The sequence below is a fragment of the Onychostruthus taczanowskii genome, unplaced genomic scaffold (genome assembly GCF_017590055.1).
Source record: "Onychostruthus taczanowskii isolate IOZ18803 unplaced genomic scaffold, ASM1759005v1 scaffold19, whole genome shotgun sequence".
NCBI lineage: Eukaryota > Metazoa > Chordata > Aves > Passeriformes > Passeridae > Onychostruthus > Onychostruthus taczanowskii.
In genome coordinates this window covers 9,668,704-9,695,922 of record NW_024499128.1, presented here as the reverse complement: position 1 = coordinate 9,695,922, position 27,219 = coordinate 9,668,704, and the positions used below count along the sequence as shown (strand labels likewise).

The 27,219-nt window shown below is 41.0% G+C and overlaps 1 protein-coding gene across 4 annotated transcripts; it reads left to right on the top strand.

Annotated features, from left to right (window-relative positions):
- The first annotated feature begins 116 nt into the window (after positions 1-116).
- Positions 117-27,219, top strand: IQCE (IQ motif containing E). 4 transcript variants are annotated; one of them, XM_041401640.1, is made up of 23 exons: positions 117-649; positions 2,319-2,366; positions 2,969-3,011; positions 3,952-4,092; positions 4,386-4,517; positions 5,478-5,548; positions 6,089-6,202; positions 6,742-6,792; positions 7,302-7,372; positions 7,599-7,671; positions 8,077-8,126; positions 10,709-10,890; positions 11,330-11,385; positions 11,694-11,896; positions 12,714-12,818; positions 13,566-13,668; positions 15,872-15,967; positions 16,184-16,210; positions 17,086-17,181; positions 18,217-18,347; positions 19,038-19,153; positions 23,324-23,409; positions 26,934-27,219. In XM_041401640.1, exons 1-23 carry the CDS (start codon positions 245-247, stop codon positions 26,940-26,942), a joined length of 2,409 nt encoding a protein of 802 aa, XP_041257574.1. In that variant the 5' UTR covers positions 117-244; the 3' UTR covers positions 26,943-27,219. The 4 variants fall into 4 exon arrangements, with proteins under 4 accessions (XP_041257574.1, XP_041257573.1, XP_041257575.1 ...); XM_041401639.1 differs by having other exon boundaries at positions 23,324-23,437; XM_041401641.1 differs by lacking the exon at positions 26,934-27,219 and having other exon boundaries at positions 10,709-10,866; positions 23,324-26,532.

Below are 27,219 nucleotides of genomic sequence, written 5' to 3'. Positions count from 1 at the left end.
GCAGCACGGCGCACTCGCGGGTCATGGCGAAGCGGCGGCGGGCCCGGGCCACGAAGCGGGACTGGGGGTCGCACATGGCCGGGACCACCGGCACCGGCCCGGCCCGGCCCGGCCGCACCGCGAGTGTCGCAAAGGGGGCGTGCCCAGTGGAGCGGGGGCGTGGCCAGTGGCCGGTCAGGGGGCGTGACCCGGGCGCGCTCCAGGGGCAGGCGGTGGCTGCGGGACGGTAGCAGCGCTGCGCGGGATGGAGTTGCGCCTTGCCCGGAGCTATCCCGGCGCTCTCGGGCAGAAGCTCCCGGCCCGCAAGTGGAGCGGAGCCCTCGCAGAGGCCGCTCAGCCGCCCGCCGGGGTTTCGCTCCCTGCGGGGCCGCTTGGTGTCACCCGCGCTCCGCGGCCAGGCCGAGTCCTCCCCCGACACTGCCTGCAGGCGTGCCCCCGCTCTGCGCATGCGTCACCACCCCGGGCCGCTGAGGGTTGCCATGGTTACCGCGACCCGGAAGTGCCGCCGGGGGGCGATGGCTGCCCCCAGCCCCGAGCCGGCAGCCACGGCCCGAGGGGGGCCCCGCGGCCCCGCCGCCCCCTGAAGCCTTCCCACCTCTCTCCCACCATGGCCCGGGGGGCCGGCGAAGCGGCCGCGGAGGGGGAGCTGGTAAGGAGTGAGCGGCGGGGAGGAGGAGAAGGCCCCGGGTCTAGGCCTGCTTCGGCCCGGGCTCGGCTCAGGAAACGCTCAGGCGAGGCCGGGGCAGAGCCTTGGAGCACCCCCGGCCTCACCGGGACGGTGGCTCGGAAGGGGGAGTGCGATGGTTTCTGCCTTCTCCAGCCCGCGGGGTTCAGGGCTCTGCCTGTGTCTCCCCGAGTGCCCCGCAGCACGGCACAGAGCTGACAAAGTCTCAGGCTGTGCTAAGGAAGGTTTAGGTTGGACGTTAGGAAGAATTTCCTCGATTAGGTGTTGGTATGGAGTGCCCAGGGAGGTGGTGGATTTGCCGTCCCTGGAGCTGGACGCGGCACTCAGTGCCATGGTCTGGCAAAGTGGTGTTGGGTCATAGGCTGGACTCGATGACCTTGGAGGGCTTTTCCAATCTAGATAATTTTGTTTCTGTGTTGGTGTTTGTCTCCCACCCCCTCAGCAGCCAGCTGGAGGTTTTGAGCCCCTCTGGGAGCCCCCAGGTTCTGTTGTTGCCTGCTGCAGGTGGCTCTGGTTGGGGCAGTTTTGCAGGAGCAAAGGGGCTCTGAAAGTGATCATGTTTGTATCCTGGCCAAGGTTTTGTTGTTACCATTTATCAAAGCTGGGCACTTCTCACATCGATTCCAAACATGATAGCTGCAGTTAGGGAGAGATATTTCAGAATGAGACGCCTTAAAATAACAAAATTAATCAGTGTGCTGTGAGGAGCATTGCCTCAGGAAATGAAAAACTGCATGGCCTGGTGTGTGAGGACACATCCCTGCCTGCTCTCAGCCAGCATGGCAGGCTCTTTAACCTGCTCTCCTTGCTCCTCTTCTGCCAGCCAGGGTTTCCAAAAATACTTCATCCCCTCCTCTGCCTCTTACAGGCACAGATCAGCATCTGTCCAAAGGCTGGTGCTGAGTGCCACAGAGCCAGCAGCAAGTGGAAAAGGCCTTTCTGTGCAGGCAGCATCCAGATAATTTGGAAGCTAAGTGGAAATTTTCCTTCAGCTGTGGATATGATTGCATTTGAGAGGGAGGGAAACTTGTCATCTTCCTTGCATTTGAGGTGTCTTCCCTTGCCCTGAGCACTTCTCCATTTCAGTACAGGAACTGAACAATCCCATAGCATGTCAGGGGTAGCACAGGTGAAGGAGGAAGGGAAGAGCTGAGTGAGTTGCAGCTTAAATGGTGGAGAAATTTATGCAGAGCCAGCTGAAGGTTCAGCTGGTGCAGTGCTGTGCACTGCAGTGCCAAGTCTCTGTGACTCAAGTGCAAAGTGTCCCTGCTTGTGGCACAGGGTTGAAACTGGGTGATCTTTAAGGCCCATTCCAACCCAAAGCATTCTATGATGGCTCATTTCTGAAGTAACTTTTACAATATCCCAAAACTATTTGTATTAGAGCAAATGATGTTGGCTTTTGCAGCAAGAGCCCCACCATCCTTCAGTGGCTTTAGTGTTTTTTAAAAATGGCTTATTTTTATCTTAAACAATTGACATTTTAGCAATGCAATGGAAGAGGAACAGAGGCTTTGGTCACAGTGTTTACTGTTTGAATTTATTGCTCTCCATCTTTGTTGAACTGTGGAGGTTTTCTGGATGTGCATTACAAGCAGTTGTTCAGTAGCCAATGTCCTGTCTGTGTTTCCAGGGAGATGACAACCTGTCTGTGATAACCTGCCAGTCAGACACAGCCATGGTGAGTTTGGATTAATGCCCCAAAACCCCTCTGGAGTTCCTGCTCATCCGTGTGCTGCCTCCTGCTCACCAAGCACCCCTCAGAGAGGAGAGTGAAGAGTGGCACTGCAATGGGCTTGAGTCACAAACCTCTGATTTCAGGTGTAATTCTGCCTCCCACATTCTCAGCACTGGGACTGCAAATGATGTTTGGCTTTATTTGCTGTTCTATCAAGTTGTGACCTTAAGTAATCCTTTTAGAGAGTTTTAATGGAATTTAATAACTCCTTCAGCTAAAGGGTTCTACAGATCAGCCTCTACCCTGGGATCATCTTGAATTTTCTGCTACTCATATTTAATATTGCTGGGAAAGGTCTCATGTTCTGAGCAAGAACTGTATAATCAGACTTCAGTTGGCACCACCTTAATTCTGGTCACCATTGCTGTGCCCAAATCTGCATAAGCTTAATGCTACTATTTTTCTATAGAAAAGATTTTGTCTTATTAGAACAAAAGATCTTCATAGAAAATGGGAGATTGAAGGCAATTTTGAGATTATATGATGATATCTTAAGAGCTGAGTATTTTCAATACAGAAAAAAAAAAAATCCATTTCTCTTTCAGAAGTTAAAGAAGAAGATTTTTCACAAGCCTCCAAAATCACCAAGTAAGTGTTCCAAAACTTTATTCTGCAGTTGCAAAACCTGATACATTTGTAGCATACAGGAACTGGGAGCTTTATTTGAGATAAGATCTTGTTATTCTCTTCAGAATTGTTCACTGCTGTGTGCAGAGCACACCTATGAGATCTGTTCTGTAACCTGTGAAGTCCAGCTTGTATAGACAAAAATATTGACATGTATGGGTTGGTTGTAAATCTTGATTCTCCAGCATAATCTACTTTTTTCTCATGTTATGCCTTCTGATGGCAGCCATTCTGAATTTGTGTTTCTCCTTGTCTTTTTGGAGAAATGCTGATACATGTTGTGTAGAGAGACTCTGGAATTACTGGAGCTCTCCACCATCCAGTCATGAATCTCTGTGTGTAGATTTAATGGTTCTCTGTTTCATTTGTTGTGAAGGGTTGTTTTGGTTTTTTTTCACAGTACAATGTTGTTATTATTATTAGATCTGCAGTTTTAATATTGGATTTGTCCTTTTTTTTTCTGGGGTTTATGTTTTTTTTGCTATACTTTTCCATTTACCTTGCTTTATTGGCTTGTAGTGAATGTTTCAAAGAAGGCTTTACCCTAAAGTGTTGTTAATAACAACATTTTGATGTGCAGGTATCTTAAAGATGCCTATCCAAACTGTACACATAAGTATTTCCACATTTGTTGAATCATACTACTGTCACTCTGCCTTTTTCTAAGCCTCTTCATTTTTTGAAATTGTATTTTTTTATTTGTAGTGGAGTTTTTTGGGCTTTGTAGGGTTTTTTATGTGCCTGTCCCATTGCTCCGTATAAGCCAGTATGGAATGTGCTGTTAAATTTTATTTTTACAAGTAATAGGATTGACTCTGGAAACTTTGAAGAACAAGACAACAACAATTTTAGTAACCTTGAGCTTTTGAAGGCAGCACTGAGATATTTTCTTTTCCTGTAGAGTCTCCCTACAGCTCAAGCACACAACTGTATCCTAGAAAAGCTGCAGCTTGGAGATCTGTGCAGGGAACGGGCAGTGCTTGTTTTGAGAATGCAACTGTTGAAAACCCAAGGCAGATGTGGCTGGGATTTCTGAAACAAGGTATTAGTATAGAAATGTTGTTTGCATTTATGGATAAAATTCGTTGTTGTGGACAGCTTAACATATAAACTATTAAAAAATAGATTTGTATTTGATTAAAGGTTACATAGGAATTAATTTCACTGTTATTTATTTGGGTGGTTGGAATTATCTGATCTTGAGCATTGGCATTTATAGAGGGAATAATTAACAGCATCTGGAGCTTTCCATGTTGCATTTGTTCAGAATAATTCCACAAATTTAATTCACAATTATCCCTGATTTTTGCGTTTTTGTTCCATTTCTCTTGGCAGGAATGAGCCATGCTCTGAAATCAGATGCTGACACGGGGCATGTGCGAGCTAACGTTTCCAGTAGCACTCCAGAATATTTGAAGGAAGCTCTAGGAATGAAAAAGCCAAAACATGCTCGTTCTTCCAGTAATGGTAAGCTCTATAATGGTGTGGTAGATAAAAGTGAATTTATTTTTTTCCCCTCTAAAAACACACATTGCTTAAGAAAAGCAAGAGCCATTTTAGTTTACTAAAATACATGTGTGAAAATATGATCCATGAGATACTTTTTGAGATTCCTAAATTGGTTAAGGCAGGGATTTCCAATTTTTTTTGAGCAATGAGTCACTGTTAGCTTTCAAAACTTTTGCAAATTGCCATGCATTTGCAGCTGAAAACGTTGCAAATATAATATGGTTCAATGGGACAGCTGTAGACAATTTATTGTGACTTCAAAACATAGTTTAGGAACCATTGATAGAAACCATCTGCTTGCCTGAAATTCTGTGTAATTGACTCCTTTTACTTCTTCTCTAGAAAGTGTTTTATCATGTGGTTGTGACATTAAAATCAAATGAGTTTTATGAGAAGAGCAAACTTTAAAAGTTTTATTCTGCTTTTCTTAAACGAGAACTGTAAACTTTTAAATTCCACTCCCATTTTAAATGACACCTGTACATTTACTGGTGATTCACAGTTTCTTGCAACTTCACAATATATATTTGTACATGTTAAGCATAAATAGAAAAATGTATTCTAGGCATCTTTTAGAAACCTTTTGTAAATAATGGATTTATTTGGATGAGGAGACTCTAGTCTTCTGTGATGTTTGTATCTTTCTTGAGATGGCTATTTTAATATAGCACCACAAAAGAGAAGTAATTAGGAAAAAATTGGCTGCAAAATCTGGCAGATTTTTTTCATACAGTAACACTTCCATTTCACCTCCATTTCTAAAATTAATTTCCTTGTTGATTTTTCTTCTTTGAGGAAAGGGAAAAAAATAGTTTCCACTTTGGTGCTGTTCTAGATATTTCTCTTTATCTGCAAGGTTTCTGGTTGGTTAAAAATACCTCTTTTGGATCTGCTTATTTTACATACCCCTTTCTGTAGGCTACGTTCCTGGAACTCCTGACTACAAAGAGAAAGAAGATATGTATGATGAAATTATAGAACTGAAAAAGGTACAGTTTCTCTGATATTACAGAAAAAGTCATGGCATTGCTCCATCCTGTACATGTCCTGGCCTTAATGATCCAGAATACTTTGATTTCTACAACTTGAGATATCCACATTTTTTTTGCATTTGTAATGTAGGGCTAAACTAAAACTTGTGTCTGTCTTAGACAAATTCACTGTGATAATAGGGTTGGTGTTTTCTGCAGAGGTTGGTGCACTGTATGAAGAGTGAGGACTGGGCTTGTTGAACTCTGGGGTTACCTGTAGACAAATACCTTGGCTGGGGTTGATTTTTTGTGTAAGGTTGCCTTTCTGTTAGACCTTCTCCTTTTATCTTCCCTCCTTCTCCTCCCTAAGCTGTCCTGTCCTGGTGTCTGCCCTGCTCCATTGTGGTGGTTTTGTGTTTTGGCTGTTTTCTCCTCTTCTTCCTTGTTATCTTTACCATCGTAATTGGATTGGTTTTGACATCAAAATGTCAAAAAAAATGTAAACTCTGCATTTTCCTATTTCTGAAATGTGCTTAAGATTCTTCTCCCCTCTTTTAGACGATACAAGCTCAGAAGAATGAGGGAGACCGAATGAAGACAAAGCTCCGTCGCCTGGAAGAGGAGAACAGTAGAAAGGATAAACAGATTGAACAACTGCTGGATCCTTCCAGGGTGGGTATTTCTTGTGGGGGCAAAAGAGTAGGAATTTTGTAGTGTGGTGACTCCTAGGAGTGATGAGCTGGAATATGAGAGGTGGTGTAAAGGGATTTCTGGTCCAGCAGATCAGCAGTCCAACTCAGTTCAAAGGAAGATGATGCCATGCACTACAAATAAGTTCATTTAGCACAAATACCTTTAATTTCTGAAGGTAAAGTAAAAATGCTGTCTAATTAGGAGCTTCCAGGGTGATGGGTGCACACAGTCCTGAGACCTGACCAGGAGGCAGAAGAGCAGCCTTGTCAGGCCCTGACAAGAAGCATTTGTGGTCGTGGTCAGACTTGAATCTTACTGAATTTCTTGTGGCTGTCACTGTGTGCAGACCCACATCTTGGGAGAAATGTGCTAATAGAAAGCTGTGGGCATAGAGAGTTCAGAATTTCAGCTCTTGGACTGTGATGTGACTGTGGAGTTGAGCAGGTTGGAACATTCTGTGGAAAGAGCCAGCAGTAGAATAAAGCAGCAGAGTTGGTCACTTGCTTCTTCTGTTGCAGGGCTCTGAGCTGGCACGAGCTTTGTCAGAAAAGAAGACTGATAATGGATGGGTAAGAGTGTCTTCATCATTTCCTGCTTTCCTTTGTCCTTTTTCCTCTTGCTGAGATGAAATACTACTAAAAAATAAAGTTAGGTCAGAAACAATAATCAGTTAGGGAATCACATAACCTGTATCTCTGTTAGCAGGTAAGGAGTCAGTAACAAAGATCTAGAATTAACATTATTTTGAAGGGCTTTCTTTGTCATTGTCTTGAGTCTGTTTAGGCAGTATTCTCCCTATTGTTTTCTGCTTTGATGTTGGCTAGGTAATGGGCAATGTTGTTTTATTTTATGGTTGTACATCCATATGCTTAAGCTCATTATGAAATCAGCCATCTGATTTCATCAGTGTTCTCTTTTTCACAGGGTAGCAGATGTGTATGATTTACTAAGGACTGAAATATGTAGAAATAAGTATATCTGATTAGGTACAATTTATAAAGACAGGGCAGACAGGAATAGACCTTCTCTGAAGAGACAGATCATTCAAGGACTCATGAGCTCTTTGTTCTTTCTGTAGGTGGTTACTGGATTAAAGCAGAAGACTGTCAAGCTTGAAGAGCAGTGCAAGGAGAAAGACAACACTATTAAGTATGACTTTGAGGGGGCAGGGGGTAGAGGCTTGTATTGGATGAGCTAATAGAGAGAACTGGCAACCCATGTTATTTTTCATTTGTGTTCTATTCCTTAAGACATTTTAATAAACTCCCAGAACATATTGGCAATTATAAACCAAAAAAATTACGAACAATCAGCTTGCAGTGTCTTTGCTGATCTGACTGGATTTTATTTTTTTTTTGTATTATTCTATTTACAGTGAATCCCAGGCAGACATGAAGACCAGTAGTTTGGAAGAAGTGAGGTTAGCCATGGAAACCTACTATGAGGAGGTACATCTGGCAGGTCCTTCAGGGTGCAGGCAGGACAGGAAGCTGGGCAGTTGTTGAGTCAAAGTGAAAATGGAATATTTAAGATAAGTTTCTTGTACCTTAACAGCACCTGTGGTGGCAGGTTTTCATAGTTACTCTCACAACTCCAGCTGTATGTACTGGAAAAATGTTTTTTTCAATAGGTTGAGTGTGTTAATGAATAAGGGCAAGTCAAGAACCCACTGTACATCCATAAGTGTAATGTTGAGATGGAAGCAAATTTAACAGTAGCCTGATTTTCAGTGATGGCAGCATTAGCTCTGCCACTGCCCAGAGAGTCTTGTTCTGATTTTCACCTAATGAGCAGATGTGTTGCTGTGGAAGCTGACATTGCTAATGCTCCTTAATGGAATCTCTGTTTCACAGGTTCATCGCCTTCAACTCCTCCTGGCCAAGTCTGAGACTATGAGGAAAAAGTATGTTTAATTCTCCTGATAAAAATGTTTGCATGCATGTGTTTGGCATATCACTGGAGTCTTACTTTAGCTGATGGAAAGCTACTACATGGGAACAGTTTTTGTCATTTAGATAGCTGGATTTGCTTTTTTGGTACTGCTTTGGTTGGCTTCGCAGTCTTGAAATATGTCTTAGTCACATTTTTTTGCTTGTAGATAGATCATTCTGTGGATCTGGAAAAATACCAGAGCTATTTAGAAAGCAGAGGATGGCACTGAAAATTTATCTCTTTTACATCTTCCCTCATAATCACACCTATTCTGGCATTACTTGTAATTGAAACAAACTCCCTGGATGTTTGGCATTTCACACTTGAGTCAGTTCTGCATCTTGCTCTAGAGTGTGTGCTGCAAAGAAAATGTTCTTGGAGTAAACATTATTTTCCTTTGCTACAGAGACACAGACTAGTAAAGTGTGTCAGAGAAGCTTGTACTAGTGCTTGTCACTGGCATGCAAGTGTGGGCATGGTGCTGAGGGTGAACAGTTTATAGAGGCCAAAAAAGTCAAAGCACAAAGGCAGAAGACAAAACTCCACTAAGAGAGCAAATTAAAAGCATCACTGCAAGTGAGTGTTATTTGAGCTGAAAAAAGGGCAAGAGTGTCTTGTAGGACAGTAAAATTTGTTACCACACCACTTCAAAATATACTTGACCTCCTAGTGTTAAGTACAGACAACTGTCTTAACACTGAGTGTAATTATTTAGATTGATAGAAACACGTGAGAACTCCTTAGGGTCATTATTTATACTGCTTTTGTTCCCTAATTCACTGTCACTTGTGGATTGAAAACTGCAATTTGTTTTGTCACTTTTTTAAAAAAGTAAATCTTTTGGCTCAGGCCTGCAGTGACCAGCCTCTCAAAGCTCGAAGCCATCACACCTAGTTTATTTACAGGTGCAAATGAGTCACCAGGTCTCTTCCTTGTCCTCATTTATTCATAGCTTCAAAAAGTGGTGGTCAGGGCAGTCTCTCTCCATTACGTGACTGTCAGTCTCTGCTGGAGAGGCTGAGCACTGAAATAATAAATCATGTTGAAGGTCAGGACTCTGGCATATTGAAAGAGTTGTTTGAGAGTATTTCTTTCATGATGCATGTCTCTATTAGTTCTGGCTGAAGTGAATGGCATTTGGCTTCTCTTTTTCAGTGTTAATACTGAAGTGTGGTTATTTATATGTGAAGCTGTAGTATCCAGTTTTAGCCAGAAACTGATTTTTTAAGCTCTCAAAATGGACTGAAATCGATTTCTCTGTTTAGGTTTAGATGAGCCTAAAATAATGTCACTGAGTGGTCTGGTTATGATTTCTGTCATTTATGTCACTACCCCATTTTGATGGTGTGTTGTGTTTTGGTTTTTACTCTTTTTTTTCTCTCCTGCCTGGGACAGCTGTGGGGATAGTCATCCATGACATCTGGACGGCCTTATTTTGTTTGGTTTTTTTCTTAATTTCCTTTTAGTTTCTAAAAATGAGATCAGCTGAAAATTCACCCTTTTCACTCTGATATGCTGACTGTAGGCTGTCTCCCCTTTTACCTTGTAATTATTCCAGTGGATGGGATGTAAGATTCCCTCATAAACTGTTCTGTGGTTGTCACTGACAGTGGCATTTGTGCAAAACTAAGTGCATAAATTACTTCAGGCCTTTATTTCCAGAAGTAAGTTTTTGGGAATTTTCTCATAGCAATAAAGAAAATATATTTCATCTCACTAAAAGTCTGTTTTGTGAGCAAACGTTACAACTTTGCACATCTTGAAGCTCAGATGTCTTCCTCCCTTTGTTAGAAAAAAACTAAAAATCCCTGTAGTATATTTAAAGTCATTTTAGCACATAACAGGCTTTCCAATTTCTGATGCTTTTCATTTCCATATTAGCTGTATTCTTCAAATCTGTTTTCAGATCTGTCTGGGGTTTATAGACACAAGGATAGTTTCTTTTACCGTAGAAAATCGTTTCCAGTTATCTGGAAATACACTTGGGTGTTGGATTTGTTTGAGAGCTATTTCATTTCTGTCTATCCCTCTCTCTCTCCCCCAGTCTCAATGTTTGTTAGTGAACAAAACCCATTCAGAGCCTGCAGGTTTGCTCTCTGTGCTGGACAGTTTTTTGGAGGAGTCTCACAGTTGGCTGAAGCATTTTTTAAATCAGAGGTTCACAGAGTGCTGGTAAAGCATTATAAGGCTGGTTAACAAAACAAACAGAACATAAGATAAATCACATTCATACAAGTGCCCTTATTTGTGCATAAATGGAACAGAGTGGGGGAGGAAGTAAAAGTAATAAATGAATTTTCAAAGTTTCAGATTTTTTGATGCAAATTAAAACAATTGTGGAAGTGTTGAGCAAGATGATCTTTGCATGCTTTTTCAGAAAAGAATAGGTAACTCCCCAAATAAAATAAAACATTGAGAAATGTTATTATGGTGGACCTGAGGCTGTCAACTCAGCCATCTGACTTGAATAGTGAAGCTGCTCCACTCTTTTTAATGCTGCTTCTTTGTTCTCTGCTTTTAAGTTAACTTTCTGGTTTTGATCCCTTTTCCAAGTGCAGAGGGCAGAGACACCCAGAAACGACTGAAGGCACTGAATGCTGCTGTGCTGAGGCTCTCCAGGAACATCAGGGAAATGCAGGCTGAGAATCGCAGGCTGAAGGAGGATCTGGATCATGTGCTGAGCACTTCCCCTCCTCACAGTAAAACAAAAAGTATGTGCTGGAAAGTCAGTGAAGGTGAGGCAAGGGATTTGGGTACATCTGAAATATGTGTGACAGCAGAACCCTACAAAGGTGGAAGTTAGGGAGTTATTACAAAAGTGAAGATTCAGGAGTGGCAAAGTTGGAATGAGAACCTTCTTTCAGGAGTCTCCGATTTCTCCAATGAGATCTGTGTTTCCTCTGTTATTGTCCCTGAGAATTCTAAACTGGAATTGATAGAGGAAACTTTCTCAATAGCTGAAAGCTAGTGAATGTGAGTGGCTTATATTTATTTCTGAGCTAATTGGTTTAGAAGTCAGATATTTTATGCCCATTCTCATTTTTTCATTGGTAGATATTTGAAGTTGGCATTCACAGATCTTTAAATGTTGATATGGCCAGAAGTTTCAAAAGGCAAGAACAATGTTTCCCCATGGATGTAGTTACATGTGTAAAGCTTTGTTATTGTATTTAGATTATAGTGAGTGGAGCAGACAGAGGCTGGTGAGGAAGATTGTGGATCTAGAAAAAGTAAGTGGTCATAGTTAAGTGGCTTTCTTGCCTGTCTGGGAGCAGAAAATGCAGAACCACTGCCTTGTGCTCTTGGCATGTTCTTCAATGTCTCAGCCTTGTGCATTCTGCCTCACACACATAACCTGCTGCCTATAGCATGAGCCCTCCCTCCCTGTTTTCTTCTATCACACTTGTTAGATATAGATGCACATTTTAGAATTAACCTCCATTTGATCTTTTCTGATGGCCCAAATAAGGTAATTTCACGTTAAATTTAATTTTCTTTTTTTGTGCATGTGTTCTCCATGTGAATTTACCCTGCTTAGAAAGTGTGTGCCATGGAGAGCAGCAGGGTGTCCTTAGGTGATAGTGAGGCATCTCAAGTGCTTCCTGAGTCATCTTCACCTTCTGTGGACCTGGACCATCCATCATCCCAACATTTAAGTGAGGAATGCTGTCGCCTCCAGAAGCTGGTGAAGAAACTGAAGAATGATAGGCAGGCACTTCAGAACCTCCTGCTCAGTAAAGAGTAAGTGTGACTCTTGTCTGGGATGTTCTTCTGTAAGTGTGAAGTGTTTCATCGTATCTGATCCTGTTATGAAGTGATGTAATAAGTAATTCACATTTTCAACTAGAATATTAATTTTGAGAATCCCTTCAGTTTTTATTTCAAAAGTTTCTTTCTAATCCTACTTGCTTCATAACATTACATTGAAGAAGAAAAGCCAGAGGATGGAAAATGAGAATTTCTGCTTGTTTTTAGCACATTTTTCAAGGCTTATTTTTTCTGCCAACCACACTGAAAACCCTTTGAAGGGTTATATGTTTATGCAGCACATCTTGTTTGTGTTGTGCTGTAAAAATTTGTGGTTTGTTTGTTTTTGTTGAGGTTTTTTTATTTGTTTGTTTGTTTTTTTCAACATGTTTTGTCCTGATCTCCCACTTTCTCCATTTAAACCTGCCTTCTGCCCTGGGATCCTCTGTGGCTTCTGTCCTCCCCTCAAGTGATTGATCTGCAGTTTGTATTGCCTGGAGTGTTTGTTGTGTCAGGGCCTTGGGACAGGTTGATCTGAGCACTGTGAGCAGGGACATGTCCACAGGGAGGTGTGTTGGTGACACTGCCTCCTGTGTCACCTCTGAACAAAAATGCACAGTGAGAGCACGTGAGGAGGCCTTTGCTCCTCAGCAACGGGTGCTTGCACTTCGTTTTGTTTAAAGGGAAAAATTAAACATTTAGTTACTTTACAAATTTGGGAAAACCCAATTGATTTAAAAGTTTTAAAAAAAATACTTGGTGGAAGTATGAATGTGTCAGGTATCACTGAGATTTCCTTGTGCCTTTGTAGATTAGATATCAAGCAGTTACTGCAGGCTAAGGCTGAAGTGGAGCTGGAGCTGCAGAAGTGGCAGAGTAAGATGGAAGAAAAGAGTACAGAAGAGCAGACTTTAAGGTAAAGCATTTTGTATTAATAGATCCTTTTGGAACAAAAAAAAAAACTCCCAAAGTCTAATTCTCTTTTGAAGTGGCTCAAATTCTGTAGGAGTTCTTCTGAACTGCAAGAAGCTGGGGGTTCTTTTAAGCAGAAGTGTTTGGAGGGATGGAGTAAGTTACTAGGGGAAGAATTCTATAGAGTGCTCTTAGAGAAAGTGCAAGACTAAGTAGTATAGTAAAAATGAGATCTAAATTATAATAAAAATTCATAAGATAAATGGGAAAAGCTTTTATGTTGGGCTCAGACATTTTTTTCTCTAGGAAAATGTTCTTTCTTTACCTTAGCCTCTGTTTCTAGACCGTTGTCTCTGTGTCATTCCAGTTACTCCTTGTATTCTGCACAACTGTGAGAATCCTGTGCAAGGGAGGCACAAAAAAAGTGATTTCAATATTGTTTTGTGAGAAAGGACTTTGACTGACAAACACAAAACTGTAGCACATCTAAATACATTATTAATAGTATCAAGGCTAGCACAGTAACCTTCAGACTTCTTAATTTTAACATAAGGCTGTGCTATCACAGATTGAGAATTGATGCCATGTCTGTTACTATGAGAACAGGTATCATCCTGAGCAGTTCCCCTCCTTGGCCTTAAAAAAACAAACCCAAAGCAACCAAGTGTTCCAAAATAGGTTCAGTGTTTTCAAAGCAGGGTAAACAGAAAATTTCTATAAGCTATAAATATCTTTGCTTTTCCAACCATAGTGAGGAAATCCAGAACCTGACACAGAAAGTAGGGAAACTGGAGTTAAAACTGGAGGAAGAGAAAAGACAAATGGGAGAAGATACAGTGGAAAAGCTTAATAAGGTACAGCCAAATTTTTGTTTGTGTTTTTCTCTTTGTGTCTGATATAGATTTCAAATGGAGCTGGTAGTCTAACGAGCTGCTAGTTGTGTTTTTTCAGAGCTCCATTAAATCTTGTCCTAGAGATAATGATGGTTAACTCCCAACGTTTGTTGGAAATAAGTTATTTCAATAATTAACACTGCAACTTGGAGAGATTTTTGAAGCTGTTCTGTTAGTGATCCTCTGCATTGCTGTTGCTTTTTTTCTTGTAAGTGTAATATTGCAAAAGACTTAAACTTTTAAGTGTTTGGGGCTTTTCCCAATACTTAAAAAATTAAAAAATTTGTGGTTAATTTTATCTTCTTACAGCATCTGAAGCCATTGCCTAATTTCAGTCTGATTTTGTAGAGGGAGGGAGGTTTTGTAGGAGTCGACAGTTTGATAAAAAATGGAGACACAGGTAAATGTGCTCCCTGGCAGACTGGCAAAAGATAAAAATCCCTTTTCAGTGTTTTTTCTGCTGGCCAGTTGGTCACTTAGGGTACAAGTGCTATCCAGTGAGAAAATACTCACTTGCTTTTCTGTTAGGATGGAAGTGAGGTGCTTTTTCATGGGAAGATTTACAGGATGTAGAACACTAATCATCATGGAAATTGAGGGGATTTTAAATTCTGCTGCTGGTGGAACATAATATTTGAGTCAAGAATTAAGGGAGATGTCAATACAATAAAATAAGTGAGCTTCACTTTCAAGTGAAGTTTTCCTAGAGTTGAGGTATTCTACCAAATAAATCTGTTTGTGCATATATTCTGTTAATCCTGGACAGTCTCAAGTATAGCTCTTGAATCATTTTGGGGTTTTGTAAAATATGTCTGAACTTGATATCTCTGCAATCCTCTGTCCCTCTTCCAAGTGAGGTAATTGGCCAGCAGAGATGGATGGGCACTGACAGAGCTGCTTTCAGAGGCACTGTGGCCATGTTAATCTCATTTCACTAAATACTAGTAGGAAATTATTACTGGGGATTTTGATTTGCACTTAAAAATAAATAGACCCTGAAATATACATACTAAAAAATACTAATAAAAATGTCCAGTGGCTTGAGAGAGTTCTGGTTTCTGATATACTGTGCCATTCTGTAGATTCTTTTCTGTGTGTTACAGGCTCATGGATGCTAGAGGATGTTTTGAATACCAAATAACTGAAGTCTTTAAAAACAGCCAACAAACAGCTCCTTTTTCCCTCTGCAGACTATATATATTCTTGGCCAGTAACCATCCATTTATTGAAACGTTCCCATTATTTGTAATTATCACTAAGTTCCTACCAATTTCTCATTTTAATAGTAGGTTGTCATTTTTAATATGACATGATCCATTTGCTAAACTTAAGCCTGGAGCTCATTTTTTTTAGGTTATAAATAAATTCTTTTCACAGAATCAAGAGGTTTTTTCAGAGTCTATAAAATCTCTTGTTCCTCTAGTTAAAATTTTACACCAACAAATTAAATTAGTCTTTTAAACTTGCAGTTAACTTTTGTTTGGCATGTGAGGTATGACAAGTAGGGTGGGATAATTAGGGATCAAAAGGATCAAGTGGTGAGAGGTGGAATATGCTACCATACCTCGGGAGAAATTATTGGAACAAATCTTGTTTTATTCTTGGTTTCTTCCTTTTTCCTCTAATTAATTTCATTAAGATAGAAGAGTAGATTTATGCCAACTTACACAAGCTTGGTGTCGTACAATGGCCGGCTCTCAGTAATTTTAAAGAGATGATTATGGGGCCACAGTTGCCAGGATGAGGCATGAGAAACTTCCCTGGTTAATTAATACTTGTCTTTCCTGGAGAAGAACTGCAAAATCACATAACCTGATTTTTGTTCTCAGTCTGTTGCTAACATACAAATCATTTCTGAGCAACACAGCAGTGAGTTAGCAGTGCCTTAGCAATGCACAGGAAAATTGGAGTATGTGCAAATGGAAAGTTTTCCATTCCCATGCCCTGCTGAGGGCTGAGAGGGGGCAGGGATGTGTTTCACTCTCAGAGTCATCTCCCTGATGAGTTTGAACACAAGCAGGGCTCAGAACTAAGAGTTTCCTCTTGAACTTCCCTCTGCCCTTCAGGCAGGATGAGCTCTGGTGCTGATTTTCCTGAGTCATTTGTAATCTGTTCCCTCACAGCTCTGTCTTTACTGTGCTAACTTAGAGATTCTCCTTTGCAGGCTCCTCCAGTCTGCACAGGTACAGGCAAAGAAAATCACAGGAAAGAACAAGCAGCCAGAGTTATCCAGAGATACTGGAAGATGTACAAAAGCAAGGTGAGATTCTCCTATCAGGGAACAGCTATCCCCCCTCTGAATCTTACTCTTGTTGTAGCATCTATCCACACATCTTGAAAGATTATGTGGTTTGAGTTTGGCAGGGGTTTGGACAATGTTTTCTGTGTCTTTTAATTGTTGAGAATATTTGGCAAATCTTTATTAGCTAAAATTTGTATATATTTGTGGCATTAACGTGGGCATTTTTCATTTCAGAAAGAAGAAGCAGCTGCTCTGCATGAGGTGAGTGTGTTTATGACACCCAACCAAACAGTACAACAGATTTTATTTGTATCAAAAGGCAAACAGCCAAGACAATATTTATTCTTCATGCTGGCTATAATCTTCTTTCTGACATCCTGATTTTGTTTCATGTATTCTGTCACTGGTCTCAAATTTTTTGTCTCAAATTTTCCATAGTTGGTGCCTTCTGCAAGGTGAAAGCTTCTGAAAATTCTAAACAAAACCTGATGTCAACAGACAGGAAAGTTTTTCAAATGAGATAATTCTAATCCTGATTTAATTTTCATTATGATGTATCTTCAGAAAGATTTTAAATAGCATTTGAAGCTTTTGCTAAGGAAAAATTATGAAGCTAATGAAAAGTTTGTCACACAGAGTAATTTCTTGATGAATGTTTTGCAGAAGGGTTTTAATTAAACTGTTTTTTTTCAAATAGCACAATGTAGCATCTTACCTTTGTTTCTTCCAGAAAATTAAAAATCCCACTTTCAGAAATTAGAACTAATTCTAACCATGTGACACAAACATGCTGTTCTAAATGCTTTTTGTTGATTTTAACCCAGTAAAATCTCTGAGGGAAGTGGAAGGCCTTGCCTTGGTGCAATCACCACGAGGCCTGCCAGCCTTGGCTTGGTTTCTGATTGCAGCAGAGCATCTCAGAGCCCTCTGGGTACCCAGAATCTGAGGTGGCAATGGGAGCATGGTGCTGTGTTGGTGAAATTCAGGCTGGTGCTGGCAGCTAGAACTTCTGTGCCTTTGATAGGATCAGTCCTCAGCACCTCCCAGATGGAATTTAACCCCCAGAGCTGACCCTGGGGTGCAGTGTCTGTGGGTTATCTTTCAGAGGAGCTAATGGCCACTTCTCTCCATGGCAGGCAGTGGTTCTGCTCCAGGCAGCCTTCAGAGGACATTTATCTCGACAGAAAGTGCTGCTGGATGCTGGGCTGCCTGATGCAAAGCCTCACACCGAGGTAATTGTGGGGACAGATGGGTGTCCCAGCACCACTCTGTGTTTGTCTTGCACTGTAAAGGACTTTACTTCCAGCCTTAATTTGTTGAGTCACCTAGTGATTGTTTTAATGTGCTGGTTGGCAGCACCGCTGTAATTCTAGAAAGATACTGAGCTCATTCCCAGGCTTCCCTTCTTACTTTCTGCACTTCACATGTTTTCTTAGAAGTAAAGCTATAACTTCTCAGCCTTGTGGCCTGTAACACTGTAACTCTTTTTTTTCCCCTGGTTCTCCCATCAGCTAGCACACCCTTTAACTCTTTAATTTGGAATGCTGTTCAAAACTTCACCTGCTCTCAAGAGTTCACTGTTCAATCACTGGAGTAATAGATAAACGTTTTTCATCAAAGTTCAGCAATAAGAATCTGGAAAACATCTTTTACTGGATTGAAAAGTAAAGGAGTCTTGGTGAGGCATGCTCAACCCAAGACTTGGTGTCCTCTCTCATGTCCAGTTTGCTCCAGATTATTTAGTTCTGAATATGAAAACATTTCCATACCAACTAAACATTCTGTTTCTGTAAATCATTTGCCAGGTTATATAAATATTCTTTGGACCTTTAGCAGGCTATAGTTAATTTGTAATTCTCCATCCAGGTTGTCCATCTGATTGTACTTTCCATGCTCTTTGATTCTGGTAAACTGGCCCAATGCAGGAGGACTGAATACTTGTCTTGATACAAGCAGAAAATAAATCCATTATGAAGGTTGTCTTACCTCCTTAATCTTCAAAAGGTTTCCTTCCTGGAAAATAAATGAACTTTCCTTGCAGGTGTCTGCTCTTTCATTAATTGAATGCTGGTGCTTCAAAGCTTACATGATGATCAGATTTGCATTTCCTGCTGATTTAGTCTTACAGAACCTTAAAAACAGCAGACCAAAAGATGGGGATGTTTGTTCTACTGCCAGTTTCACAATCAAGAAGATTGTGAAAGGTTCTGTCGAGCTTCTGTTCAGTCTGCAAAAGGTCAGTTTTCCTTAATCTGATTGCTTTGCAGAACTCCTGCCTGCCTTCCATGTCAGACTCCTTGAGCTTTTCTTCTGATTGCAAGGAGAGAGATGAGATTGTGACATTCATCCAGTCCATTTTCAGGGCTCACTTAGCACGTACAGGACCGCTTCAGGAGAGGTAAGCCAGGAGTAGATACTTCTGCAACATCCAATAACAAAATAATTTTTATTACAGGAGAAGAGCATTTTTTAAATAGATTTTTACGTGGGCTCCTTGGCAGAGAAGGAGAACAAGGCCATTGTTACAAAAAAGACAAGGGAGAGCTAGTTCTGAGAAGATTCAAAAGATGTGCAACTAAAAGGAGTTTTGTGGCAGCAGGAGTGTTCCCATGTCCTGCTGTATGCTCTCTTCCACAACAGTTAGTGAAAGTGAAGTGAAATAATTACTCTGTGGAGCAGAAAGGTTGCTGTTGTTATCACACAGATTGCTGATATATTTGCTTAATGTGTGAATCTGAAGCCCTGACATGTGCAGGTGAAGGGTTATGTGGAGGAGGAAGAGGGAGAAGCTAGAATGCCATCAAATCACTTAGCTCAGGCAGAGTGCAGGGATTTGATTACTGCTTAGGTTTATGGTGACTCTGTCTTGAAAATACTTCCTTTCTCTCCAGGGTTTACCACTCTGAAAGTTTTTAATGTTAGCTGCCATGGTTACAAGGAGAGATACATGACTGTCACCTCTGTTTAGTGTCTGGGTTCACTTCTGCAGGTGATAGAGCAACAACACAAAAAACTTTTCAGCACAGCCTGTGAAAAGAGACTGCAAACACTGTTCTGTGCCTTATGCTCTGAGTGTGTCTCTTTGCAGGCCCTCTGTGCCCAGTGCCCCCAGTGGGAAAGCAGATCCTGCAGTTCCCATCACAGAGAAGAGACCAGACTCAGCAGCACTCCAGAGATCTTCAGTCCCCACATCTCCTCTTCCTGGTAATCTCCCTCCCCTGTGTTCAAAAGTCTGGGTGTTTTGAGTGGGTGCCTGCACAGTTTTATAGAGAACATCTGCATGTTCACATGTGCAGCCTTGTACTCCATGTGGGTGGCTTCATTTGGTGACATGTTGCTTCTACTGGCACGTGCAGTTCCTTGCATAAAAAATAAAAGCTCTGACAGTCTCAGCACCAGCTTCTTCACAGAGCTTTGTCTGCTTGTCCCAGCTGTGGTCTGGAAGGTCTCTCTGGTGCAAGTGGTAATTATTGAGGGAACAGGGTGTTCCCCTGTATTGCTTTTCTGCTTCCTTTTCAGCCCTGTAGCTGGAGTATGGTACTTCCCATCACATTTTGGGCCCTTAGCCGTAGACAAGCTGAGAGCATTTCACCACTCTGACTTAGTTTCTGCAGAAGACAGACAGACATCTGCTAAAAAGAGCCATCCTAGGCAGCCATGTGCATTTGGTCATGGTCTTTTCAGCAGGCTTCAGTTGCTGCAGTAAGGGAAAAATGAAGTCCTGGATAACCTTGCCCGCAAGTACTACTGAAATACAAACTGAGAAAATCTGTCTCTTTTATGGCTCTTGTGCCATTTGGTTTTCTTCTTGGATTCCTTATTGCTGATTGAGAGAAAATGGAGTTAAAGCCAAAGAGGCTTTTAGGAGGATGTTAGAAGTACTGAGTAAGAAAGACAAAGCAATGCTGCAGATAAGACAGCCTTAGACATGCAGCTTCAAAGGAGTTAAATTGAAAAGGGCTGGTTCTGTCCAGAGTGGGACATTTTAGGCTTTTATGGACCAGTTGGGGAAAAAAGGAGCAACTTTGAGTGTGACCTGAGAAACACTGAGTCGATTTTTTTGTCAATGAAGAGCTCTCAGTCCCTGCAGGCTTGCTCAGAGACAGAGAATGCTGTAAGCAGTGAGGCTGTTTCTCTAAGATAGGAGGTGGGGAATAAGCCAGATTTACAGGGCTTGTGAAAACAGAGGTAACACTTCAGTGGAAGAAAATGTGTTTAAGAAACTTCACTGTGTTCCATATTCAGAGGCACATTCTGCTTTGTGAAGGAGAAGGTAGTACTTGCTTCTGAAGATGTTTGAGTTTTGAGTGATTTTAATTATGTCTGGTGATAGTATCCAGGAAAAAAATAGTGCTGCAACACCTTGATTTGCCTGAGCTCTACTGCAGTAGTCATTATTGGCATGCTCACTCTAAAGCCAGGGTAAATCAGCTGTGAAATTCTGCTCAAAGAATCCCTTAAATGCTTAGTTCTTCTAAGACCCACAGAGGAGTGTAAGATGAAGCAAACCCAGTCATATGAGTACCAGCAGGGCACAGTCATTGTCTAGCTATGAAGTCTCCTGAGCTAAGTTTTATTGCAGATTATGATGACAAGTTGATGAGTGAAGAAGTTCTGGGATAGTTTATACTGGAAGAGAAACAGAGGAAACCATACTTGGAAACTTTCTTCCTTGCAGTCCTTTCCTGGTGAATATCAAAAAGGAGTGATTTGGAGCAGACCAGGTTTTGTTTGCTGCTGATTTTATCAATGTGGGAGATGCTTTCAAAGTCTGGGTTGAGGACAGAATGTATCCAGGTGGTTTGTGGAGAGGCACATTGGGGATGTGCTTCTGTAACTGCACAGCTGCCCAAAAGGCTGCCTGCCACTGAGCTCTCTGAAGTATTAGGTCCTGATACATGGGAGTGTTTAACCAAAATCTCCCAAAAAACAAATTAGGAAAAGCCTCCTAAAGGAAGGAGAGCATCCTGGTGTAAATGCAACCCCTCAAGGATCTGTTTGGTTTTTTGCCATGTGGATTTATGTAGCTTAAACTAAAGTTAACTGAAAGTCCACCCCTGCCATTCTGAGCTCATGGCTGATAGAAAAATCCACTGGCAAAATTGGGGTTTGATGGTAAATTGGGATTTCAGTGGTCATCCTGCAGCCTGGGAAGGATGGGAGACAAGGAGCTTGTTGAGCAGCTGAGTGATGTAAAGCAGTCAAATACTTACAGCTGTAAATCATGCAGCTGTTGAACAAGTTCTTTCTTCATTTGTCCCAAGTCCAGACTTGCATTTCATGACCTCTAGGTCTTAAAGTGATCGTAAGCTTTCAGTTAATATCTGTATTGCAATAAATCATTTCAATTCACTACCCCTTTGGCATTATTTGAAGAACAATGGGGAAGATGAAAATGTGTTTTAAAAAACCTTATACATCTGCTGGAATTAATGTATATAATCCTGGTGTAGCATTACAGACTTACAATTCATTGTTTGCATCAGGATAGATATCTCAGTATTTTCCAGGAAAATAATTTTTATTTTTTTAAGTGTATTATTCAGTGCTACTTTGCTTGTTTTCAGGACCTGGAGGTTTTAGAAAGCCATTTCTGCTGTTTCCCATGAAATGAAAGAGAAATTAACAATTCAGCCTGTGAAACTTGGTGTTGTGTTTTGTTTTATTCTGTCAGGGGAGTGACAGGAAGGAAGAATGTGTTCTGTACATGCACAGCAATCTTGATTAAGGGCAGTGTTCTCTTTGCATATTACTGGCCACTCTGGCTGCAACTGTTAACTTCATCTCAGGCTGTTTTGGAATCATAATGAATTTACATACAACCCTTAACTCATATCAGTGCTTAGCGTTCACAAGCACCAAGATAAAGTTGACATCAAACTGAAAATGAGGACAAGAAAATCTCATATGTCAGGACCAGGATATAATCAAAGGTGATTTGGATAATATTAAACTATTTCATGTATAATATGTTTATTCTTAGAGTTGTTTCTTCTGGTTATCATGCCTGGTTTTGGCAGTTCCCTTTGCTCCTCCATATCACCAGTGCTACTATCTCATAAATCTCCCTGAAAAACTCTGACATTATTTGTTGGCTGGTGAAGAGAAGGTTTTGACTTAGCTAGAAAATCATGTGTTTCCTTGCTTTTCAGGCTGAGGTCAGTGTATTGTAATGGCCTCCCTGCATTCCCCTTGCCATTCACAGGCTCTGTCACCCTTTTCCTATTCCTGGGCCAGTTGTGGTCCCTTTTCTTTATTCCATGTTCCACTTTCTGTGTATGCCTGCTCTTCCATACCAGGATATTTTTTTTTCCTGTGTCAGAAATCTCTTATTTCACTACACTACCTGTGGCAGGTCTGTTCTGCCTGGATAATATTCTCTGTGTGCCCTCGAGTTCAGGTCAAAACCTCAGACTGTGGCTTCTTGCCCAGTTCCTCTTTCTGCCACAGGTTGTCTTGATTTGTTTTCTTCTCTGGGAGAGTCTTTTCAGAGAATTTATGTTTGAAACTGAAAAATAAGTGGAGCTGAGGGAAGAATATTGTGCTAGAAGGTATTAATAGCTGAGGGGAGGATATTGTGCTGGAAGGTATTAATAGCAGTCCTCACTTAGTGCCTACCTCTCTTGCACAGGGGTTATTAGCTGCTGGTTCTGCTCTTCCTGTGTCAGGGACTTTGTACATATTCATTTTATGCCTCTGATTCTCCAGTGTTTACTGGAATCATCAGGAATATCTGTTCATAACCTGAACACTTCTTTAAACATTGGAATGGTTGAGATGCGTAGAAACACATCCAGGAAAATAGTAAAGAAACAAAATGTTTAAAAAAAGGGAAAACCCAATGGTGTGGTCACTGTTTTTATTGTCATTACAGTAGAACAGCATGTGAACAATATTTTGGGTGTTTTACATATATAAGGGTTAAAGACAGTGACTAAGAGTTTCTGCCTTTTTTTTTGCATCTATTTCCCTTTGTTCTATCTGTATCTGAGTCAAGTTCTCATTGTGACCTCTCTGTGTAGTTTAAGCTTGGGTCAATTTTTCCTTTGGCCATTTAATAAATATTTGGTTTTGACCTGCTATGGCTTCAGTATCAAATGGCTTTACTTGGTGTGTGTAACCCCTTGCAAAGATTTGAAGGCAATAAGAGAGCTCACGCATGGTCAGTGTGTCAGCTCAACCCTTGCTGTGCTCTGTGGCTCATTAAAGAGGAACAGAAATAGCTCCATGCACAAAAAGATCAAAGTCATCCACAACTGGATGACTCCAGGTAAGCTTGGAAACTTCCTGGCTCAGAGAACAGCACACTTGCCCCAAGGCTTTGTTTTGGTCAGTGCTGTTTGTTGATGATCTTGTTTGCTGGAATCCTTTCAGGCAGGTCCTGCTCTGCTCCCTGTGTGGCCCTGGATGAGGCTCACTCCGACGACTCCGACGACGTTGTTGTCCCTCCCTTGCTGCAGGTGAAGAAAAGCTACACCCACTTCTAAGGTTTGCTAACAGGCTCTGGTGGTCTTGAATTATTTGGTTCACCAACAAAACGATTTGTACCAAGATCAAGCATATCAAAGATGGAAAAAGGGGGAATATCAGCCCCTTTTTAATGACAGTTCACATGATTTCAGCCACAAATGAGTAATTCTTTGCTATTTTGTCTCTGTAGAATTTATGGCTAAAAGCCACTGACTGACTGTTAGCCTTACCCTCCAGGTACACAGAGAGTTTGCATTTAAAAACTCAACCAAAACACTTTAATGTTTTTAATGAGGATTATAAATTCAGTTGCCAAAATTAAATGAAAGCAATAAAGCCTTAAAATATTTAATGCCAAACAAAGTTTTGTTTCAGGTCAACTAAAATAATTTGTTTAATCAGAAAGTGATACATGACGTAATTCCAGTTTTTAGCCCGTGTATGCAAAGGGGTACAACTGGTATTTGTTATCTGTGCTTTACTATTTAAAATTTTTACTGTATCATATTTTAATGTCTTTCTTTTTATTTTTATATTGAACATTTACAGTCTGTTCAGACCTTGTAAACATTTTTAGAAAGCCATTTCTTTGCCATAGGACTATTCTAGGCCCACTGTATCAGCTGGGTTTTCTTATTTATTGACCTTTTCCTGTGTGTGTATGATGACATGTGTAGTACTGCTTTGTGTTGAAATGTCTGATGACATAATCAGCTTTTGGGATTTCTCAGGACAGGTGTGTCATACCAGAAATGTGCTGTGAAGGGATACCCCTGTGAGTGTTTTTTCTGCTTAAAAAGTCACAAATTATGTGTGTTTTGCATGGTCAATTCTCAATGTGTAAAAATATTTGACATAGGAGATAGAACTATCTGGAATGCTCACCTGACTATATTGCTCATATCTCATCAAGGCAGTTTTGTTTGGGAGCAGAAGTAGTAGGTTGGATTATAACAGAAATTAAGACTGCTTCCAGAAAAAGCACTCACAGTGTAATTATCCATGGAAAGAGCAAAGGCCTGATGGGCTGGTGAGGATTTCATCAGAGAGGGTCTTTCCAGATCTCTGCAGACTGTACTTTTTGACTGGATAGTTCCTACTGTTGCACCAACATCCTTCAAAGACATTGAAATGTGTGTGGGTTTTTTTAAGGTGAGCTAGATAAATCATGATACTTATTGGAAGGGGAAATGAATTTTTACAAGCACGTGGTGAAGGTTCTCTGGAAACACTAACGGTTTCTTTGTCATCAAAGAGTAATAAAGTCTCCTGTAAACAGAAAGCACACTCTTAAATATAAGATTTTTATCACCTTTTCTAAATTAAAAAGCAGTCACCACTGTTTCTCAGAATACCAATAAGTCAGGGCTGTCTCAGTTCTGTGATTTCAATGAAGACTATCTGAGGCTTATCATAGTTTGTGCCAGTACTTAGAGCCAAAGAGGAAACTGGATGGCTGCAGCACAATGCAGCTGATTTCATTTCATCCCATCGGTGGAAATGCTGCCTGTGCTATTTCCAAAGGCAGTTTTGGGAGCTCTCCATACCCAAAGCAGTCTGAAGAATGTCATTTGCACTCCCACTGGGTAAATTTTTCCTGCTGGTGCTTTGGTCACATGACTGTCATCTGCAGAAAGGATAAAAAAATATACATAAAAGAAAAGGGATAGAATCCTTCTGGTAGAAGCTGGGGTATGTTTCTTTTTCTGGAAGTCACATTAAGAAGAAGGGTCATTTTGCTAAATAGAAGCAGTGCTGTACTGAGTTGTTGTGTATAATATTTCAGGTCTGTAACTGTGACTCTGTCATGGATCTCTCCAGAGAGTAACCAGAGATGAGGCCTGACACATTAAAGGGAGAGTGTGTAATGTGTCAGGACCAAGGCTGACACCAAATACCTGCCTGGCTGTCATCCTACAGGGAGATACTGGGGCAGCAAATGCAATAAGGAAAACATTCTTTTACTTTACTGTGCTGTAATGAGCAATATGACAGTATTAGGAAGTTCATACAGAGCAGAAGGGCTTGTGTTTGAGCTGAGCATGTGGCCAGCAGCAGCACTTTCCATAGACAAATTCTGGGATTCATGGAAAATAGAACCTTGGATGACCCAGACACAGGCAGAAACCAGGGTGAAAAGGAACAACTGTTTTCTGGGGTGAACCAAAATGTATCTAAAACTTTCTAAATTTGGGGCTGCTACCTCCCAGCTATCAAAGATCTGATACTAACGTTGAGATGGCCTTCAAAGTCATACCTTACCTTGAAAGGTAATTATGTGTTCACTTCACATCAGAAGCTTGGTGTGGTACAGGAGGAAGGGAAGCCTGCACAGTATTAGCCTTAGGAGTTGTTCTGTTGTACACTGTGATGGAATGTGTTGGAGGGAGTAGTGATTGACACCAGGATTGGTTCTGTGGTTACCTATCTGAATGCCAGTACCCATAGATCTGGGAAGAAATGTGGCACAAAGAAGGAATAAAAAGTTAATTTTTGAATAAATGGCATTTTTTTTCGACAGGGAGCTGGGGACAGTAAAAATCAGTGAGGCTCAAATCTGCCAAGATAGGCCCAGTACAAACACACTGTTTCTGAAAAACACCTCTATAGAAAGCCCTGGAAATCTTGTGGGGGTGTCAAGGTCTTGAATGAAAATTAAACTCCCCTGTATGCAGTGTAATCTAAAAGCACACTTTCCATTCTGTCAATGAGGAATAATGTTTCTGACTTAAAACCATCTGCAGTTTGCAGCAGTGTTAGTTAGAGATTGTGTGTGAGTGCAGAGATCTGACTTTAATGGGATGTTATCTCTCTTGATCTCTTTTTGCCCTTAAGTGCCTTTGCCTGTAAATCTTTACTGAGGCATCAAGACCTGAAAACTGCATTGTTTCCTGCATAGCTCTAAAAATAATCCCTGCACAGGCAACTTCTAATGTAGTCAAAATGGGAAAGGATTAATCTTGGCATATGAGAGCACCATTAATTTTTATGATCTTTTTAATATTTAGAACTGTGCAAGTATTTTATATAATTTATTTTGGGATCTTTGAAAAGCTAAAACAATTGCAATGAATTTTCTTTGAACTGTTGAATTTTGAAATAAAGTTTATAACAGAATGTTGATGTGTTTCTTCTGCTACTGCTGTATTTTCATTGCCCCTCTGGCCTCTGCTGCACTCTCCTGTTTTCTCTTTGCACCTGGGCTGACCTTTTATCCCTGATTTCCTGAGTGGACAGTAACAAGATAACTGAAACATGTAAGGTGTGAAATTTCTTTTCTTCTAGTGCAGGTTCAAGGTTTTCCCATCAGGAATGAGCAGTGTTCCTGACCAAAACCTGGTGGAACTGAAAAAGCTGCTGGGTTTTTGTTTTAAAAAACTGGTCTGGCAGCAGCTGAGGGAGAGCAGGAGACTAGAGAGTTCAACAGTTTACTGACAGTGTATCCTCTCACCTGAGTTATTGTTGCTGTTTGTGAAGCTCTGGAAGGAGCTAGGACATGTGCATTCCTTTCCAGGTCCACTGAAAAAGCCTTTAAGGACTCCCTAAAGAAGCCTTCTGCTGGTTTATGGAAATAGAAGACCCTGCTGTGAAAACATGGGAATCCTGCAGTCGTCCTCCTGCCAAGCAGAGTCCTTGGTGTAAGACTACAACAGCTATGAGAGTACAAGATGAGACAGTCTTTGTTGGATGATTTTATTAATTAAATTTCACATTTTTTATTCTTTCCTCTCAGCTCTACTGGCATATTCTCTGGATTTCTTATGGGAAACTTCAGTTTTAAATCTTAAACACCAGAGGTA

Excerpts from the sequence above, each read along its gene's own strand:
- IQCE (XM_041401639.1), top strand. The coding sequence starts at position 245 with ATGGAGTTGCGCCTTGCCCGGAGCTATCCCGGCGCTCTCGGGCAGAAG. Across the intron at positions 7,373-7,598 it reads GAGAAAGACAACACTATTAA|TGAATCCCAGGCAGACATGA; the intron begins GTATGACTTTGA and ends TTCTATTTACAG. Across the intron at positions 17,182-18,216 it reads ATGCAAAGCCTCACACCGAG|AACTCCTGCCTGCCTTCCAT; the intron begins GTAATTGTGGGG and ends ATTGCTTTGCAG.